At 38.5% G+C, this 19,064-nt stretch overlaps 1 protein-coding gene across 6 annotated transcripts in view; it reads right to left on the reverse strand.

The window, feature by feature from the left end:
• Tet (tet methylcytosine dioxygenase-like) overlaps positions 1–19,064 on the reverse strand; it is a 142,698-nt gene that overhangs the window by 62,205 nt on the left and 61,429 nt on the right. For all 6 annotated transcript variants that reach the window (XM_072019546.1, XM_072019550.1, XM_072019548.1 and 3 more), the window contains one exon: positions 4,765–4,839. In XM_072019546.1, the coding sequence (XP_071875647.1) occupies positions 4,765–4,839 (75 nt within the window). The remainder of the gene's footprint in view (positions 1–4,764; positions 4,840–19,064) is intronic.

Here is a 19,064-nt window from a genome sequence, read left to right on the forward strand (position 1 = left end):
TCGAAATATTCTATCTATAACGAATTTAATTTTCTCCTATCCTTAGAAATAAAAAAAGATATTGTATATTGTACATTGTTTCAGTCGATATCGGAGTTTTATTAACGATAAATAGATTACCTCTCAGAGAGAGCGAGAGAGAAAGAGAGAGAGAGTTTATTTTATATATCATAAACTGCATCATTCCGAGGTTAATAATCATTTTCCTTATCAATTTAATTTTAATGGCATCGTTAACTCTTTCCACCTACTTTACTACGTACTGATTATTGGACTTTAATTACACGCATTGTAAACTGCACCGTGTAAACCGTATGGTTACTATTAATTGGCAATTCAGTATCGTTCATCTGCGTGAAAATAAATGACGAGAAAAAAGAAAAGAAAAAAACAAACCCTAAATACACTGTAGATAATTACAATTAGAACGATACACGATGAAAATACGAATAAAAGAATCACGCTTCCATCTCAACAAAAAAGAGCATGAATCACGGCAAAAGTACTTGCATACTCGTAGCGTAGTTCAATTGCAAAACTAAAGAATCTAAAAACTATCGTTTTTGTAGTTGTAAAGTTACTCGTATCTAAATCCTCAATTTGCTCCACCTAAATTACTACGATGCACTTGAAGCAAATCAGTCAGCGCGATAATCGACGCGAGTCTCTAAGTATCCACTTGCCAGCGTCGTTACAGCCGTGTAATTTAACATATGGTCGTTCATATAACAACCGTGCAAACAGAGAAAGCTTTAGATTACACTTAACTCGTTGCAATGAAACATCCTAATTTGCCGTGCAACGAAATCGCATTTGCAGTGGAATCGCGTACACGTCGTCCCGTCAGAATAATTGATAAGGTGTGTAAAGTTGTTCGACGTCTGTACGACGCGACGTATAGAGGGGAGCGTCTCGACGCGGATGGTCGCGTGTTTCCTATTGGAACGCGGCTCAAGTGCATAGCGCCGCGGCTGATTTATATCGCACCACGTTCGACGAGCTTTTGATATCTTTGTGGCGGCGGGCCGGTATCGATCGAACGAATAGAGCGGTTGCACACGTGTACCGGCACCTGTGCCGACGCAACGTCTTCGTGACAGAACGCAATTCCGCTTTTTCGCTGTTTCAATTTATAGTTGTCGCGCTCGATCGATGCCAACGCGCCGCTTGAAGCCAACGTTACCGCTTGTCTATCAGTTTCTAATTGTTGGAATTTTCTTTTACGTAACAGACACGGACATTGTTTTCGAATCGCAACTACCGATTCTTTCGATATCGAGTAGTCGCACGAAGAGCGACTTATACAGAGCATCTTATTCGAAACTCTACGTTCAATCATCTCCTGAACTATTCGTTATCCTACAGAGAATGTTTCAAGGAGAATTTGCTTTCTTTCCTTTGAAGATGTTCGACGATGGCCACGCGTCTCCTTCGACAGTGTCCCCGAGAATTCTATGTGACAAAGGAAGATGAGAAGAGAAGGTAACTGGAAGGATGTGGATCGTGTCGTTTCTCGATCAATTATTTTTAATGGAAAGCTGACTTACACTGATCGGTTCTTAAACATTCTCGGTATCGAGCCATTTAAAAAATTCCCTGCCGGACAATTGCGACGTACGGTTTGGTGGATGGCCGCGAATCATTTCGCCGGAAGTTGCATCGCTGAAAAATGGATCGCGCGTCCGCGTGCAGCTTCTGGGCGCGAAAGAAAGACACAGGCGCGTTTCCATCGTGTATTGACTCGGGATAAATGGTTGTAGATAAATCGGCAAAAAGCAGTGGCAAAGAGTCGCGAGGACGTATCAAACTCTTTTTTAACCACCGAAGTGAAATGCAACGACGGCGGCCAGATTACGCTTGCAGCTGGAACACATTTCAAACATGGCGGTGCAACGCGCACACGCGCTCTCCGTTTCGATCAATACCCTACCAACATAGCACGTTGCTTAATGTCAGTTCTCAAACTCCTCCGTGGCTGTTCTGTGAGCGACGAGAAATTTATTCGGAATTTTATTCCCTTTATTTCAACCTCGAACCTGCGAGCAAATGTAGAAAAAGAATGATCTATCGGATTGCAGGATGTTCAACGATGTAAAAGATTTGTCCTTTTAAAGGAAACTTATGTTCTTTAGTTTTGTAATAGATTTTTAAATTGATCAATTTATACTCGTGTTTGTTCGTCTCGATGTATCACCTGGTACATAAAGTAACTATGTTTGGAATCTACTATTTTCTATATAGAAAAAGAGAAGTGGTTTAATCTTGTTGCGATCTTGGAATTTTTTATATCTCAATTTCGCTTTAATTTCAACCGAGAAAAGGACATTTAATATTTGAACAAGATGACTTTTAATTTCAACCGAGAAACAGACTTTTAACGTTTCACGTCATTAGCATACAATTGAAACGAGAAATCAGGAACATCGATAAGAATTCTTTTACATTTTCGTGAAATTTAAGAAATCTTTTAACGATAGGACATTACAATTCAGCCGAAATTGACCCGAAGTGCGCAAATTGTCATTTTTCAATATGATGCTATTAATATTTCTCCTATGTAACTTCGCAGAAAATAATGTAAAAGACATTCTCATATATCGATAAATTAACCATTTTTTTTTTCACAAATTCTCAATTTCGTGTAAGATACCAAATCTTCGAATTCAAAACGCAATGCCAAACATTATATTACATTATCTTTTTGTAAGAGTAAATAAGATTGTGTTTTTCCAAGAACGATACATTTTTATTTATTTCTTTATCTTTTCAGCGATTCCTTGATCTAACTTTCTTGTTACTAGGAATATCCTACTATGTTAATTTCGTTAGATCTCTTACTTTTTTACCAGCACGGTCTCTTTGACTATAAGAAGAGATTTTTTCTCGGTACATAGTATGTTTTATATCGGCAATAAGGCGATAAAATAGAGGAGAAATATCCTCGCGATAGAAGAGATTGTTTATGAACGGATTTTATGGCTGGTAGAATTGTCTACTGCATTTTACGAGCCTTAAACAGCACGCGAGGTAGAAGAATCGAATAGAAGAAACGTTCTGTCTATTTTACTTCGTATGTATAATGAATTTACGATTAATTAATTTCTTGCAGTAATCAACTCGTAACTTTCACGTCGCGTTACTAAAAAATATGAGAACGATAAAATATTCAAGAGAGATTTTGTAGATTATATTGTAAAGACGTAGAAATATCGAATAATAAATAAAATCGTAAATGTATTTTTCGTAGAATTTCTATAATTTCGCTTGTCGTTCGAGAAATTAATTAATTCTTTCACCCTAGAATATCTGGAATAGTCGATATGATTCATTTTAATTAGCCTAATCGCAATTCTTGATCGTTATCATTACCAAATTTTTTATCAAATTTCTCGTTCGCATTTTTCATATATTCAAATTTGCACAGGCGTGCGTATATTTCAGCGATTTATTCGCGAAATTAGCTTCCGCCTGACTATGTTTGTACTCTGATTCAGAGAGAAGGTGGGAAAATTCGTGCGAGCCCCGTTCAAGACAATCAAATTTCCTCGTATTAGCCAACTTTGCGCGACCACCGCGGTTTTGTTTAAAAAGCGCGGCTGTTCACGCATCTGCAAAGCAAACATAACGTCGAGCGTTCGGCTCGACCACGCGCTATTTTTCCCTTCTCGTACAGCCACGATTTTCCCGCCGTTCTCCATCTCGAGTCGAGTAAGTTCGTGTATTTCGAGTTTTGCTTTTATAAAACAAAGGGAAAAGGCTAACGGAAAATAGATCGCGCGTATACCAATGACTAGACCGCGAAATTTTATGTGATTTTCTATTTTCATTAACACATAATATGGAAATGGAACTATAGAAAGATTTATTTCCTCGAATTTATTAAGGGAAAGAGTAGCAGTTCTGCTTTGAATATCTTTCATACTTTACTTTCAAATTTTCATTTATCAAGAAGATACGCTCTCTTCGTGCGAACAAAAGATACGATCGAAGTAAAAGTTAACGTCGACGATAAACAAAGAACTGTATGAAGAGATAAACGTATCGACGAACGACCGATCTCAAAGGGTTTTCTGGAATTTCCAAGGGCGAGCAACGAGCGTGTGTTTCGAGTGGTGGCAAACACGAGGCCGTTTACTCGTGCGTTACCACGTTTCTAGAATTAGAAACGTGACGGGTAAGTGGCGAGCCGAGTGTGCACGAAAAACACGAGTGCTGGTCGAAAAGAAACAGAGAGAAAAGGAATGGAAAGGGAAAAAGTAAGAGAAGTAAGAAAAAAAAATTGAAATAAAAAAAGGAGAAAGAAAAGAAAAGGAGAGAAAGATGAAAGAAACCAAAAGAAAAGACGTATAGAAAAAAGAACACGCAGATACGCTGGAAATGGGATTCACGATGAACGTGGCTTAAATGTGCGACATTATGCTGGAAATGCATATCAGCCACCTCCTCTCTTTGAAATCTCGCTCAAAAAAGAGTATCGCAAGCAGGGCGAAAGAAATCATCCATTTGCACGGTCCGTGTCGCGTTTTATCGTTTTATTTTTCCAGCGTTCATCGTCCTCCGGTGTATCACGTGCAAGCCAAACTCGGTTCTCCATCTTTTTAAGTATTTGCCTTACGGGAATCTAATAAGAAGTAGGCGTAGCGATGTTGTTCGATGTATCAACGAAATATCAAATTGTTCAGTTGGTTTAAAATTCTCTCACGATATTTGCAACAAACTCCATTATCTCTGTAAAATGAAATAATTCAAGACAAGTACACTTACCCTAGTTGTACCTTTGCCTCGACCCCTCCCTCTCTCTCTGAACGCACCCTCGCCTGTTTGCAGGTGGTACAGATGCTGAAACAAGATGAAAACTTTCATTAGAGCAAATCACCATGTACATTTGCTAGCGATATTAACGACAAGAGTAAGAAACTCGGGTCGTCAATCTCGCCAACACTATAATTTCTATGTGTTCAGAGATCTATTGTTTTACGTATCGTTCCATTTCTTCCAAAGTATATCATATTTTATATATACAGAGTCTAAATTGAAATTGACTTGTCTTTGTGAATTTTTTGAGAAAATGACACGACTCAAATAAAACCGATCTGCCTTTAATTAACGCTCAATTTTATAATTGTAGAAATTTCTGGTTAAAACGTGACTCGCTGTTGGTTAACGAATTAAACGCACGCAGGCGCGCGCGCGCGCACTTCCGATCGTGAATCGCATTACGATTGATTTAAGCTTATAATATAAATATGCATATGTGTATATATTAAAACCGCGAGATCTCGCGTGCTCTCGGATCGTTATCGTTCCGACGATGTACTATCGTAAAATCAAGGCAACCGTATCACCTCAATTGACCTCGTTAAGTCCAATAGACGCGCCAATAAAAGTATAACCTTCCAGGGCCAGCGGTATTAGATTAGATTCCCGACGACAAAACGTTTTAGATTATTCCGGGGCGAAAGATGGTTGGAGATGGTCGCCCGCGGGCCCGATAGACGTTCGATCGGCTCGATGGGAATTAACGAGACATGACCGGAGATAATTGGAACAGGGAGATTGGTCCGCGGTTCGACGATGGTGAAAATTCATCGCCGTTTACGCCAGTGACGAGGGTAAAATCTGGTTCTCCATTTTCGTTACGTCCTCTTTCCTTGTTATCTCTGCCTTTTTTTATTTCGTTGTTTTCGTCATTTTTATCGCCAGCCATTGTTTCGTAACTTTTGTTCATCGACGTCGTTATCATTCGCCATTCGTTGCTCATTGGCTTTGCTTATCGCGTTTGTCTTTTGTTTCTTGACCTCTCACATTTGTCTATTTTTAGCTTTGCCTGCAGTTTTGTTGACAGAAGGTTAATTGGAAGGGCGATATTATTTTTTATACATAGCTATTTTCTTTCCTTGTCTGTTATTCTTTTCTGGTATGTCAAGAGAAAAAATAACCAGCGAAATGGCGGGTCTCGGAAGGTATTGCTGTGTCTCCTGGGAATGGTTTAGCTTCCGGTCTGAGCAAGAGCGGATACTGTTACGCGATCGGTAAAATATCAAGCAAAGTGTTATTTGAAGAGCTTATTGTTAATGCATGCTTGCAAGCAGGTAAGACGTGAATAAATGTCAGTGTAAAGATATAAAAAAGAAAGAGAAATTATAGTTCTTTCGATGTTTTTAAATTAAACGAAACGATCGATTCTTGTCGACAGCCGCTCAGTGCAGAGACCTGCGTTACCACCCGGAATGAAGAATCGCTACCTTCGAAGCACAATCGTAGATGGCGCGTACGGTAGCTGTTGGAGCTGTTACACATTTTTAGTCGACGTACCGCGGGAAAATTTCCTAACTATAAGTTTACGAGAACCGAGTCCTGCGTTAATAATCGAATAAAAGACGAATGACAGATCAAGGAAATAACATAAATCAAATCATTTTTTTGAGAACTATGTCTCGAATTACTGTTATTCCCTTTTAAGTACTGGAAAACGTACGCGAAATGAAAATAGAAACATCTCACATTCAAATACAGAAAATAGTACATAAATCGCACAAGACCGTGTTTCTACTCGTTTTCGTACCAACGTTTCCGCGAAGTTGCTTAGAAATGACCAACTTTATCGTTTAATCCCTACAATCGTTCGACTAAAATTTCTCCACTAAAATTGCTAGCAGCCTCGCCAGTAGATCTAATGAACCTACTAAAACTGGAAAACGAAATTACGTACACGCAGCTAAACCAGATAAGATCTCGAAAACCATTTCCTCGGGACTACTACCATCTCGCTAGGATATCACGCGATCTTCTTCAGGTACACGCTGATTCCTCTTCAAATAGGTTCGCGATCAGAATCTTGGTGAAACCTCCCCGGATCGGTTGATGAACGGGGAGGGGACGGGGGAGGGAAGGAGCTCGATGGAATAAAAGAAGGAAGGAAAAAGACAAGCGCCGTGGAGTAGGTGGGACTCGGTCCGAGTAGGTGGTGGTCGGTGCTTGTAAGGTACACACTCGAAGAGCAAGCGGATCCCCGCCGCGCGAGTGAACATCGAGGTCCGAGGCAGGCGGAAAACGTCCCCTTCGCGCGGCACACGCGTCGACGATTATGGTCTAATTCCCTTGTACGCGCATTCCCACCAACCTACCTAGCTTACCTACCAACCTACCTGGCTGCCTCGCATCACAGAACCGTCTTGGTGAGCGAACGAGGAAAAGCGTAGTTGTCGGTGCATTCGATAAGCGTACGCTCGAAAGACAGGGGTGTGTCCCCTTAATTCCATATCTCTCGTTCTCTCCCTTTCACCCTGGCTCTCTTTCTTCCCTTTCTGCCTACCTCTCCTCTCTTCTCATCATCTCCAGCTGAATATCTACTTTTCACCCTGTTTCTTTCTCTCTCCTTCGTAACCCCCTATCAGCCTCCTCTCTCCATGAACCTCCCTTTCGCTCTCTTGCTCTGCCAGCTCCCTTCGATTCGTCGCTTTCTTCGCTCGCCATCCGTTTTTCCTCTTTCTCCTCTTCACCATCGAGCAACCGCTCCCCGCGCCTCGGCTCGTTGCACCTTCCAACCCCTCTGCTCTCTCGCGTAAATATCGCGGTTTCTCGGTAAACAGGAGAACGCAGCGGGCAAACGAGGGACACAACGCGGCGGGAACGCGTACAGAGTAACATATACGTGTAATACGTGCGTCTGTATACAGGGTGTTTCAAATGGTTTATGCCAAACTTTATCGGTATGTTGGTACAGATATATAATGCAGTGAGGAACGTTAGTCACGTAAAACATTTTTTAATTTTTGTGCAAATTTTGCAATAAGATTATGATTTCTGCGTCTGATTTCTGGTTTCGTACTGCTTTTTCCTTCCTCGGTTTTCGTCCTCTGCTTTGTCGGTAACAGACATTTAATGGAATGTTTTAATACGTACGATAGTGCGATATCATGAACGATATCTCGAGAATTTTGAGGGAGAAGAGAAATAGAAATTTGGTTAACACAAGAATTTTAAAGATGCTTCTGCATGAAAAATCGAATATGTCACTTATCGTATGCTTCTCTTATGAGATTATTATTATTGTTTATATCGTATATTATTATTCATATGAAACAATTTATAGAATATACCAACTGACAAGTAATGTTCTTAAAATGATAGAAACGATGAAACAGACAGACATTTAAAACCAAATAGGAAAGATAATTATTTATTAATTACGTCGATCGACCGTGTAACGAATTTTAAAGCTGCTCCTCTGTAAAGAAAAAAACTCAATTTGCATAAACGTACGCAGTTTACTAATTGTTATATCTTTATCAACATTGTTAACATCCGTTTATATTATTGGATCATACACGGAAAATAATGACAAAGTTTGGCTGTTAAATTGTGGAACACCCTGTATATGTATATAAACGCAAGGAGATGCGTGCACGCACACGGTTGCGAATATCTGCTCGTGCACGCGTGCAACGGGACGTTCCTTCAATATGTTCGTACACGGATGAGACCGCGGAACGGATGCTGGTGGAACAGAGAGGGATAGAGGAAGAAGGGTAAAAGCAATGGCAAGAGGGAATAGAGAGAGGGGTGAGACTAAAAGGGGGTGGAAAGAGTAAGGGAAGCAAGGCAAATGTCAATATCGACGATGCATCGTCAAGAGAGGACGCACTTGGGGCGGGAATGAGGGCGTAATTAATCGTCCAAGCAAAGAAATTCTCTCTTTGTCCTGTCCCCGACCCGCGTAACTACCTTCCTACCTCCTGCACTCCCCTCCCCCCCCCGTCGCGGTAGTGTCACGCGGCGAATTTTCCGCGTGCTTGGTCTTGTTTCGAATGACATTTTAAATACCGGATTCCTTCGAGCAATTTTTTAATATCGACGAATATGGGAAGAGGATCTAGTTGAATTTCAGTTAGATCATTTAATTTCATTTAATTTTGCATTGTATTACGTGAGAAATCCCATTTCATCGATGGCCTGTATGAGAGTAAGTTTGAGTCGAAGACAGACGGTTCGAGCCAATGGAGAATGAGAATGTACAGACGTTCGTACTGTGTGTAAACGTTTGGATCGTAATTTTCCTTCGTATCATGCTGTTGAAACGCCATTGAGATTAGGAATCTTTTGTAGAGTAATTTCGAGCCATCAAGATCGCACCAAATTAAATAAATTAAATAAATAAATGAAAATAAAAATAAAAATAAATTAAATAAAGTTAAACGTAGAAAAATAAAAAATCGGTAAGATGATAAATAATTGTCACAATGACTCTTTATAAAAATATTTTTAAAAAAGTCGATATTTTGAATCAAACGTAACGAGTCAAATCCGGTATAATTTATTTACTCACTTTCATATTACGTAACATGTTTGTCGTACATTTTTCCACGTAATTTTATGTTCACCCTGTGTTGTACACTTTTTATCAGTTTACCGATATCAGTGCTAATTTTTCAGTTTACATTTGGTAACGACTTAACGAGCCCTTCAAGAGAAGGGTCGACCCTTTGTACATTTAATCCCCTTATTTTTTAATCGAATATTACGAAGAATAAACGATTTTATTAACCGATATTTATCGAACATATCCAACAAGATCTCTCGCTCCGTTCTCTTGTCCCACGTTTCAAGTTCGGTTGGATGCTTTCTTTGGAAGTTTAACGGGATGGATGCACGAGAAAGCACGTGTTTGACAGCGTTATAATTAGCTTATTAGTCTTACGAGATGAATGCATTAGGTATTGTACCGTAATATCAGTGGAGATAAGTTGTAATTTTAATAAATCACGTCATTCTCGCGTTATCGGTAACGTCAACTTTTGCAATAGGAAAATATGGCTGTGAAATAATTTTCTCACTCGATTTTAGTAACCTTCCGAATCGAAAGAAATTTCGAATAATTATCGATCGACTTTTCAGATCGAAGCAAGAAATTGCAATTAGTAATAATTCTTTTCTCCGAAAGCAAATAGAATGCCAATTAAATATAGAGATTCACGCATTTCTTCCAATATTTCGAATCTAGCAATCGTTTGCTAATCGTTCGTTTAAAATCTACTCGATTAAAATTAATTACATCTTAGAAATTTGTCATTCATTGCCTAGAAAAATGTTTGAATAAGAAACGATTCGTTGGAAAAGTTAAACGTTCTCAGACAGAAGGAACAGACCTAACATATTTTTTAATGATTAATAATAAAGAAAGAATCGACGAAGGGACAAGGGTGCTTGATAATTATCTGCACTCTAGATCAGTAATTAGAAGCACGTACCTTGCAGACAACTGTCATCGATTTCGTGATAAGCTAATTAAAACATCTGATAAATACGTACGTTTCGTTACATCTCCACTCGACAGATGTACGACGATTCTCGATAAGAAACACGAGTCTTCGTACTTGGGTCTTTTTATTTTACAATTCTTCTTCTCGATCCTCTTACCGAGGTTTGCTCTCTTGGAACTTGGAACAAGATGCTTCGTGGTCCAAATAATTCTCAAGGGTTGCAGCTCCGGTTCTCTATGTTTTAAGTAGAAATCTCGTCCCACGACGCAGAAAAATGAGTATATACTTTTAAGTTTTCAAACAACGAAGAAAGGGGAAGCAGCACGGTGGCAGCCGGTCCTTGTATTTGTCTAAAGTCCCAACGACGCCGAACATTTGCCCAGGAAGATGGTATTATAACCAAACACGGGCCTGTTCAGATGAAATGATTAGTGTCGGGACATCTGCTTCTGTTGACAGTAAACGTTGCGAGGAAATAGTAGTAAATTCTCAGATTCCTTTCTGTTTTAAAACGATACCGATCTTCCAATCTATGTAATATGTTTTTCTTTTGTGTGTTTCCTTCTTGCTCTTTATTCCCCTTTCTTGCCCTCTGTCGTCGTTAAAACTGTGCTTCGAGTTTCTTTAAAATTGCGATCAAATTCTCGGAGATTATATTTTATCTTGTCGTGCCTCGAGAGGATTAATTATGTAGTTGGGTTCTTTATCTTTGCTTATTTTGCGTGGAAAATTATAAAGTTTCTTTTTGAAATATGCTTTATATTTCTTTATATCATCCCTTGTGCTGTGTGTTCTTTTCTCTCTTTTGTACCTTCATATTCATTTACACCGAAATGGTGGTTAGCCTATTTTTGTAGAAATTTAACCCTAACAGGTAAATTGGATGGTCGATCGTCCGAGCAAAATTCCACCCTTAAATTTTTCGAATACTTGAAAAAGAATTTAGACATTTATTAAACGGAGTTTTCCAAATATTTCATCCGATTTAATGTCGAAATCTCGAATAGTAAAATGTTAAACCAACACGTATGTCAATAATTATATTACGTTAACAATCTTTAAATTTTCGAATTACCCTGTAGCATCACCGCGTAATCTAAAGCATCATGAGACTTTCGCGAAAGAATTCTCTGATATTGCATTGTATCCTCAAGAGAAAGAACAAATCTCTCGTCTTTCTTCTCCACTATTTACTTTATTTCACATTTTTACCCAATTAAACGGAATAATCTGCGAAGCAGACCGCGCGAAAAGATACAGAAAAGAAAGAGGAGTGAAATTAAAAAGGAAACGAGACAAACAAGGGAGAGCAAAATCAGACAATAACGGTGAAAACAAAAATAATCAGAGAGGATGGGACGAAGGGTACAGAACGGGAGCGGAATTCCGGATTTCCGTGACTGGTCCTTCGGCTAATGAAAGAATTCGACATCGAGATCTCTCTCCGCGCGTCCCTTTGTCTGCTCTTTTCATTCTCTTCGCCGGTGCTCGCGTTCACGCGGCCGATTCTGTGAAAGTGTCGCGCACAGTCGAGGGTGTTCGCGATAAAAATGTTGAATGCGTCGCGACGCGTTCCCCAAAACGTTCGTTTCAATGGCATAGCGTGCATATGTATATGCGTCGTGGAAACACGTTCCACGCAAAGCGACTGAAAATTCGTCCGAGAATTACGCGGCTGCTGACTTCGAAACGTCATCTCCCTTCCATGTCTCTGTACTCGCTCGTCATTGTTTCGCGACGCGGCTGAAATTTTTATCGTCATTTCGCACACAGCAAGTTGTACCGATAATCTACGAGTAGATCGCGGATTTCTATGCGAACGCGTACTTTTACGAACACGATTAAATAATTGGTATTCGAGCAGAAATTTCCTATCCGCTAAACGTTACAGGAATTACTATTATATTTTGATATTCGTATTTTCGATACATTTGCGTATTTCGCGTATTCTATGCGTTTCTGTACTTTCAAATCTTCCGTAGATACATAAAGATAAATGTCGTTTATTTAGGAGAAATTTCTGGAAACGTGTGAAGCTTTCTTGAGTATTCTACCAGCAAATATTTATACTAACTCATCTTCTATTAATTTAATTTTAAAAATCTCACAAACATTCTTTTCCGTTGCTCCTTAATTATAAATTTTGGTATTGCATCGCGTGAAAATTCAATTTCTTCAAGTCAGGTTGTCAACAACTAACGATAAAACAATTTATAGTGGTTGGTATCGACTCATCGAATTAAAAGTTTGTAGATAGGAAGGAAACATTTCATATGCAGGAACCTAGGCGTTTAATATTCCCATAAATTATCTATAAGCTGGCTTGAAACGTAATGGAAAACGGAAGCATGGGATGGAAATGAACGAGAAAAAAGATTGTCGAAATTCCCGCGATAGTTAAAAACGTCCGCTTTCTCGGTCAGCTGACTTTAATTTCGTCAAAGCGTATCCAGCGGGCGACAGATGGTCGGCGCGCCGTTCGAAAGAGCCGTTGCACCCATTAGAAGTGCGACGGTTAAAAATGGTAGGTACGTCCGAAGGACAGGTTATCGAGCGTACCATGTGCACTCTTCGCCTGCAACCGCGTGTGCATTCTCTCTTTCTGTTTCCCGGCGCACTTTCGCGCGGATGCCACTGATAGTTTCTCGACACGATGATCTGCGTTTTAGCCTTTTCTCTTTCGTGCATTTATCTTCCTGTAAATTGATTTTCCTTCCTCTTTTATATCGTGCAGTTGGAAATTTTAGTGTGAGATTATGTGCGAGTGGTGAAGCAGAATTTTTCTTTAATTAGTCGAATTAATCACGATCAATTCTTATGGAAAATTAATGTAAGTAACAGTTGGTTAATTAAAACAAGTTTTGCGTTTTGAACATCGTTTCACGTATTTATTTATTGCGTCTATGTATTATTTATGTAACTCTGCTGATACAACTAGTGTATTTTAGCTTACGTATGTTGTAACAAAATGATTTAGATGGTCGGAACGTGTTCCATGAAATGGATGACGTACTGGAACAAATTTTAAGGTAGAAATATTTCTTATGAAAAATAAATCCAATTCAGGGATGGATTGCTGTGTTTTAGCAGCAGCGTATATTTTAAGTTCTTATGGCACTTGTGTTGTTTTCCACTATTTTTGATTAAATATATTTAGTTAGACAGTTTTGAACGCAATAATGTTCTACTTGTTTAGTCAAACATGATCCATTGTTATTCTTACTTATTTTTTATGCAATTCTTACATATTTTTACACACTTCCGATACAATCGTCTTCTGCCGTTTCGAAATAATTTTCATTGAAACGTGAAATTGAACCGATGAGATTAAATTCTGTTCCGATCTTCCAATTTCTCAAGGATTTAGATGAAACGTTATGATTGTATTACGATAATTTTTTCCCCGCCGGATCGATTTGAATTCGCGGCAGTTTAAATCGGCATGGCCCGCAATAAACACGGAATATTGATCGCGGTAAATACGAAATACGCGGAAATGCGAGGACGTAAGCGAACACGCGATCAGTTGCTATGGAATTGTTATTTCATCGGTATTGAGAAGAAAAACGTAGAACCTTTACGAACAGATCGCTTTCTTACTTTGAATGCGTTTTACCTGCGACTATTCGCTACGAAAAAAAAAAAAAAAAAAAATTCATATCCACATAAAAAGATCCACATCTCACAATACATCATACAAAAATGCTTCTTATCAATCTAAACGAAAATACCAACGGAATTGGTCAAAAGTTTCGGATCATCACCAATAATTAAATTAAATTATATTATAACTCGATAATGAAATTACCCTGTAACTTTAAAATTAAAAAGAAAAATCAGTTTCGAGTACGGCTCCTTCAGACAATCGAGAAATATATCCGAATTGCTATCGACATTTTAAAATGGAAAGAGATAAACGAAGTTATTAGGTTATTCGAAAAGTGTCTTTCTTTTACAGACACGTCTTTTACAACGACGCATCTTCATACAAGCATGAAACTTAATCTGTCGAACGTTTTAATCTTTATCTTGAGAGAACAAAATGGATCATACGTAATTCGATAAAATAATATAAAAAGAAAAATATTGTGCGTCCATTATTTCCTTATAGAACGAAAGAAACTTTTCGGACGACCTAATACTATCGATCTTCAGCGTGAAACGCACAAAATACCTTCCGGATTAACTTATACACGTAAGTAATATAAGTTAAGGACAAGATATATATATAAGACACTGTTGGATCATCGAATTCAGTTCCCCGATAGATCGAGAGGGCTGCGCGAAACGTAATAATCGGATGGGAAACATGGCCAATGGGGAATCCCGTTTTCTCCGAGGAGACTTAAGCCGATCGGCCATTTCGTTGGAATCGAAACGCTTGGCCGTGAGTGAAGAAATAATAATAATCTGCAATTACTTCCGCGTCGCCGGTCGAAATCGATGACTTTGGAGGGCGTAACGTGCGTGCGCCATCATGGGGTGGTGGCGGAAGAATTAAAGACTATGCGTATAAGTTCGATGGAAACGACTGTTTAAGAAAATTGAACGGCGGTGAGGGAGGATTTTTGTGGTTAGTTTGAGGAAGATGAATGAAAGGGAACGTGAAAGTGAGAAAAGCTATAGACAGTGAAGATGAGGTGGTTGGGCGAGTTTTGAACGTACAGTGACGTGAGCGAGCAATTCTGGATAGAAGATTGATAAATTATAATTTTGTTTATTAATGGATTTTGGGTTATGCTCCAATTAATATTTATAGATGTGGACGCTATTTTTTCTACAAAACGTATATAAAATTTTTTACTGGAATATAGTCAAAACTCTGATATTACAGTTCGATTTTTTAACGCACTTATAAACAAGAATCCTACTGCAAGAAATAAATCTCACATGCATTTTGTAAAAACTAATTTCACGTCTAAATTCATTAAAGTACTATCAATATAATATATAATTCATACGCGAAAGGATCTCTTAAAAATTCGACGTCTGATTTAGAATTCCTATCGAAACGTGACAATTACGGTGGCGTAAAAATATTTCTCTCGCAGTTCTAATTATATCAAAGTGTTTCGCTGGCAGCTCTGTTGGATATTTCCAACAAACGCACGTTAATATACCGATATTGTAATTTGATTACAGTTTAAATAAGATAACGCGTTTCAGATGAATTTTAAACAGCTTTGAAAAATAAGTATATAGGCTGCGTAACGTGTTCAGCGGCTTTAACGAGTTGCAACTACATCGTGGCACGCCAATTGCAGCTATGTTGTTGTGGAGCCAGTCCGTGTGAACGCATCGTAAATGCGTCGCAAAGCAGCAGTTGCAGTTAGAGCGCGATCAATTCGACGCTGTGCCACAGGGTTGCAGCTGCATCATAAACGCTATTGTTGCAATTCGACAACGATCTTTACTTCCGCAACAATCTAAGTGTATCCGCGTTGTACAATTTCAATTAACTCTTTGTCTAATTTAATCATTCGAAGCCTTTCGATCGGAACGATCTACAGAATTATTAGAAGTAAGTTTAGGAACGAAGAAACCACCTTCAGATGGTCGAAGCTAACGTTTCAACATTTTTATAGAAATTCTTATTATCGTAGAATCCATCGATTCTACGTATTTGAAAATTATTTAAATAATAGAATTATTCAAATTCAAGAAATCTTTTATTCGCAGTTCACCCTTTCGGAAGAGTTAGAAATTTAAATCCATGTTCGTTAATTATGAATTACAAGAAAAAAATGAAACTACATTTTTTCTGAAGACACTTCCGATATATTTTCTAATAAACAATTTGTATAGGAATTCTTGAAACTCCAGAGATCTACACAAAATTTTACATATTTAAAAATTATGCTAAAATATTTCTTATTCACAAACTTTCCTTTTAAACGATACAAAGTGAAATATGACCCGTGTCCAGGTGTATAAACGTTCCCGGGAATAATCTATAACGTAACGGACCTTAATAACGATATTTGATGAAAAATCCACGAAGAAAGTAATGTTTCGCGGTTGGTTTTCCACGAAAGGATCGTTCCCCGGTGCGCTTTGCATGCGCGGATCGTGTGGACGCGCATCACGTCAACGGTAACGGCTTTAATAATTATTTTTACAACGTTTCCGAGTATACGGCGACCTTAGGTCCGTCTCGCTTGGCCGGTTTGCAGCTGCCTTTCTATACAACCCCGTGACACCGTGTACTAGGGTGCCTCATACACGAACCGGCGCAGCACGCCGATTCACGCACTAAGAGCCTGAAATTGCAGCTACGCTCTCGAGACAGGCAGGATATACCATTTTTCCAACAAACTTTTATCTTTCTCTCTCTTTCTTTCAACAAAATTTTACCTTTTCTCTCTTTACACTTTCTCTTTTATTCATTTACTCGAAACTTTCACTTGATCGAAATTTACACGCTGTTCTTCTTTCCCCTTTCATCCTGTAATACGTTTATTGCTTGTCGTTTTGATAAATTTCTTGATATATTGCATATGCTGTCGTAAGCATACAAATTTGTAGTTTTTTGTCGTTCCAACGAATCGACGCGTTAAATCGAATCGATACTGTTGCGAATGTAACGTAATACGAAGCAAACGAGAAAGCCACGAACGAAACAACACGACCACGACGTAAAGAAGAAGCAATGCGATGAACTTTTTCATTAATTATCCATTTTGTTCGTATAAGGATCAATCAGGGATAATTTCCAATTGGAAATCTCTTAAATTGCTGTTGTATAAATCGAAACGTTCATAGCTTCTCTCTCGACCGATCATCTCTTTCTCTCTCTCTGTTTCTTCTCTTCTATCTTCTTTTTTCTTCAGCCTCAAATTGTAATACACGAATCTTAACAATTTCCATTTCCAACTTTTCCATATTATAGCTATATCATCGAACAAACTCAACTAAAATGTTATCGATCCGAAGCTTATCATTGGCAGAGGGAAAAGCAAGAAGATTCGCAGAAGATCTTCTTCCACGTGAACGAAGTTCCTTCTACTTGGTCTTCTCCTTGTACGGGGATGGTTTGCATAAATTTCCATGGAATTCGAAGACATCATCAGGGATCGATTGGCAATCTGGTAGGTTTGGTCTTAGATCGCGCGGTTATCGCGTTCAATCTGTGGTTTTCAACGAATCGCTTGGTAATTCAGCGAAATACTGCGAGGCTAGGGGAGCCGTCAAGTTGAAAAGGTTCTGTCTGTTTACGGAGTGGATTAATAAGCGGTCGGATATGTAACAAGCCCTCCTCGACCTTCCAACCTTGTTCATGGGAAAACGAGCGGCCCAGATAGCTGCCCATTGTAGGCAACTCCTGAGAAAACTGAACTGGTTGTAAGAGCTCATAGAAATATGATTAATAAAGCGAACGAGAAAATTGCCACCAGCTTTATGACGTTTCTGTTCAGTTTGAATCGAGGGAAACCTGGTCGAATGGATTCGATGGATAACAATATATTTTATCGAACATGGTGTTGAATATTATTAATATTATTGAATATTATTTTGGCGAACAAAATTCTATGCAACGTATTCTTATGCAATTTATTTCATTTGTTATATAGCGTTATGTAATTGAAACATTGACTAATAACGAATAATAACAACTATATATACCTCCACCCCTTTCCTGTAATTTTTTCTCACCTAACTTTCTATAGTATCAAAGAGCCGAGAAATTAAGATACGTCGTTCCCTAATACCTCTGCTGTATCTCTCGTTGCTAGCTTTTATTTTTCAAACACCAACTAACTTTCACTCTGCACCGACCATAAAATCAGTATGGTAACGGTACCGACGATTCAATTTTGCAAAAAATTGACTTCTGGTTCCTCTTGTACGATAATTTACTAACTAATAATACTAGTTAGTAAAGATAGACAAGCGACGAGTAGTAGCTTCCAGACTTCTTTTACGACCTCACTCCAATTTTACGCCTTTCTTTTATGTCTCTTTGCGATTTTTGTAAAATTTCATTTGCTTTATTACGGGCCGATATTTCTATCAATTAAGTAAGAAAGCTAATTGGTACGATTAATTTGTAACTTTCGTTTTACAAAATTTCACTATCATAGGTACTAGTTTAACTGTGCAGAAAAATTCCGATACTCATCTTCTACTACGATGATGATTGAACATTACGACGATGGTTGGTTTTCATCTTCTACTCTATTCTAATATCTAATCTAATATCAAAACAATCCTTTCACGGATCGATTCTTATTTCTCCGGCTTGATAACGTTTCATCCCGAATACGGACGATACGACGATATAATTCACGCGGTTTGATCTTCTATCTTGATTTCCAGCAACGTACGCGCCATTTTTACGCTGTTGGGTGGAAACGACGCGACGGAAGCATCGCGCGACGCTGCGCTCCGAGCAGGTGTAACTGATGGATGTAACGTGCTTTTAAAACAGCAGGGGAATACTTAATACGTGTTTTTCTGCACCAGGTATTATAGCAAAGCACGTATCCACCGTCTGTGTAATTTCTTTATTCGAATGATCGTTCAGAACGCTTCTGGGAGAGAGAAAGCAATAATCGAGTACTCTCGAGAATTAGAAGAACATCATTTGCATGATATCGATGGTCGAAGATTATCGTTCGCGGGAGAAAGAAATGATTAAATAATGAATTTTCTCCTAGTTTATGAACATAGTTTTAGTTTTGTAGAATCGTTTCAAGTTATCGTAATCTTAAAGTACGCGAATTATTAGAGAATCGTATTAGGTTGTCCGGAAAGTGTCTTTCTTTCGCAAACGTGTTTTTTACAACGATGCAGCTTCATACA

Source organism: Bombus fervidus, chromosome 16 (assembly GCF_041682495.2).
Source record: "Bombus fervidus isolate BK054 chromosome 16, iyBomFerv1, whole genome shotgun sequence".
NCBI classification, from domain to species: domain Eukaryota; kingdom Metazoa; phylum Arthropoda; class Insecta; order Hymenoptera; family Apidae; genus Bombus; species Bombus fervidus.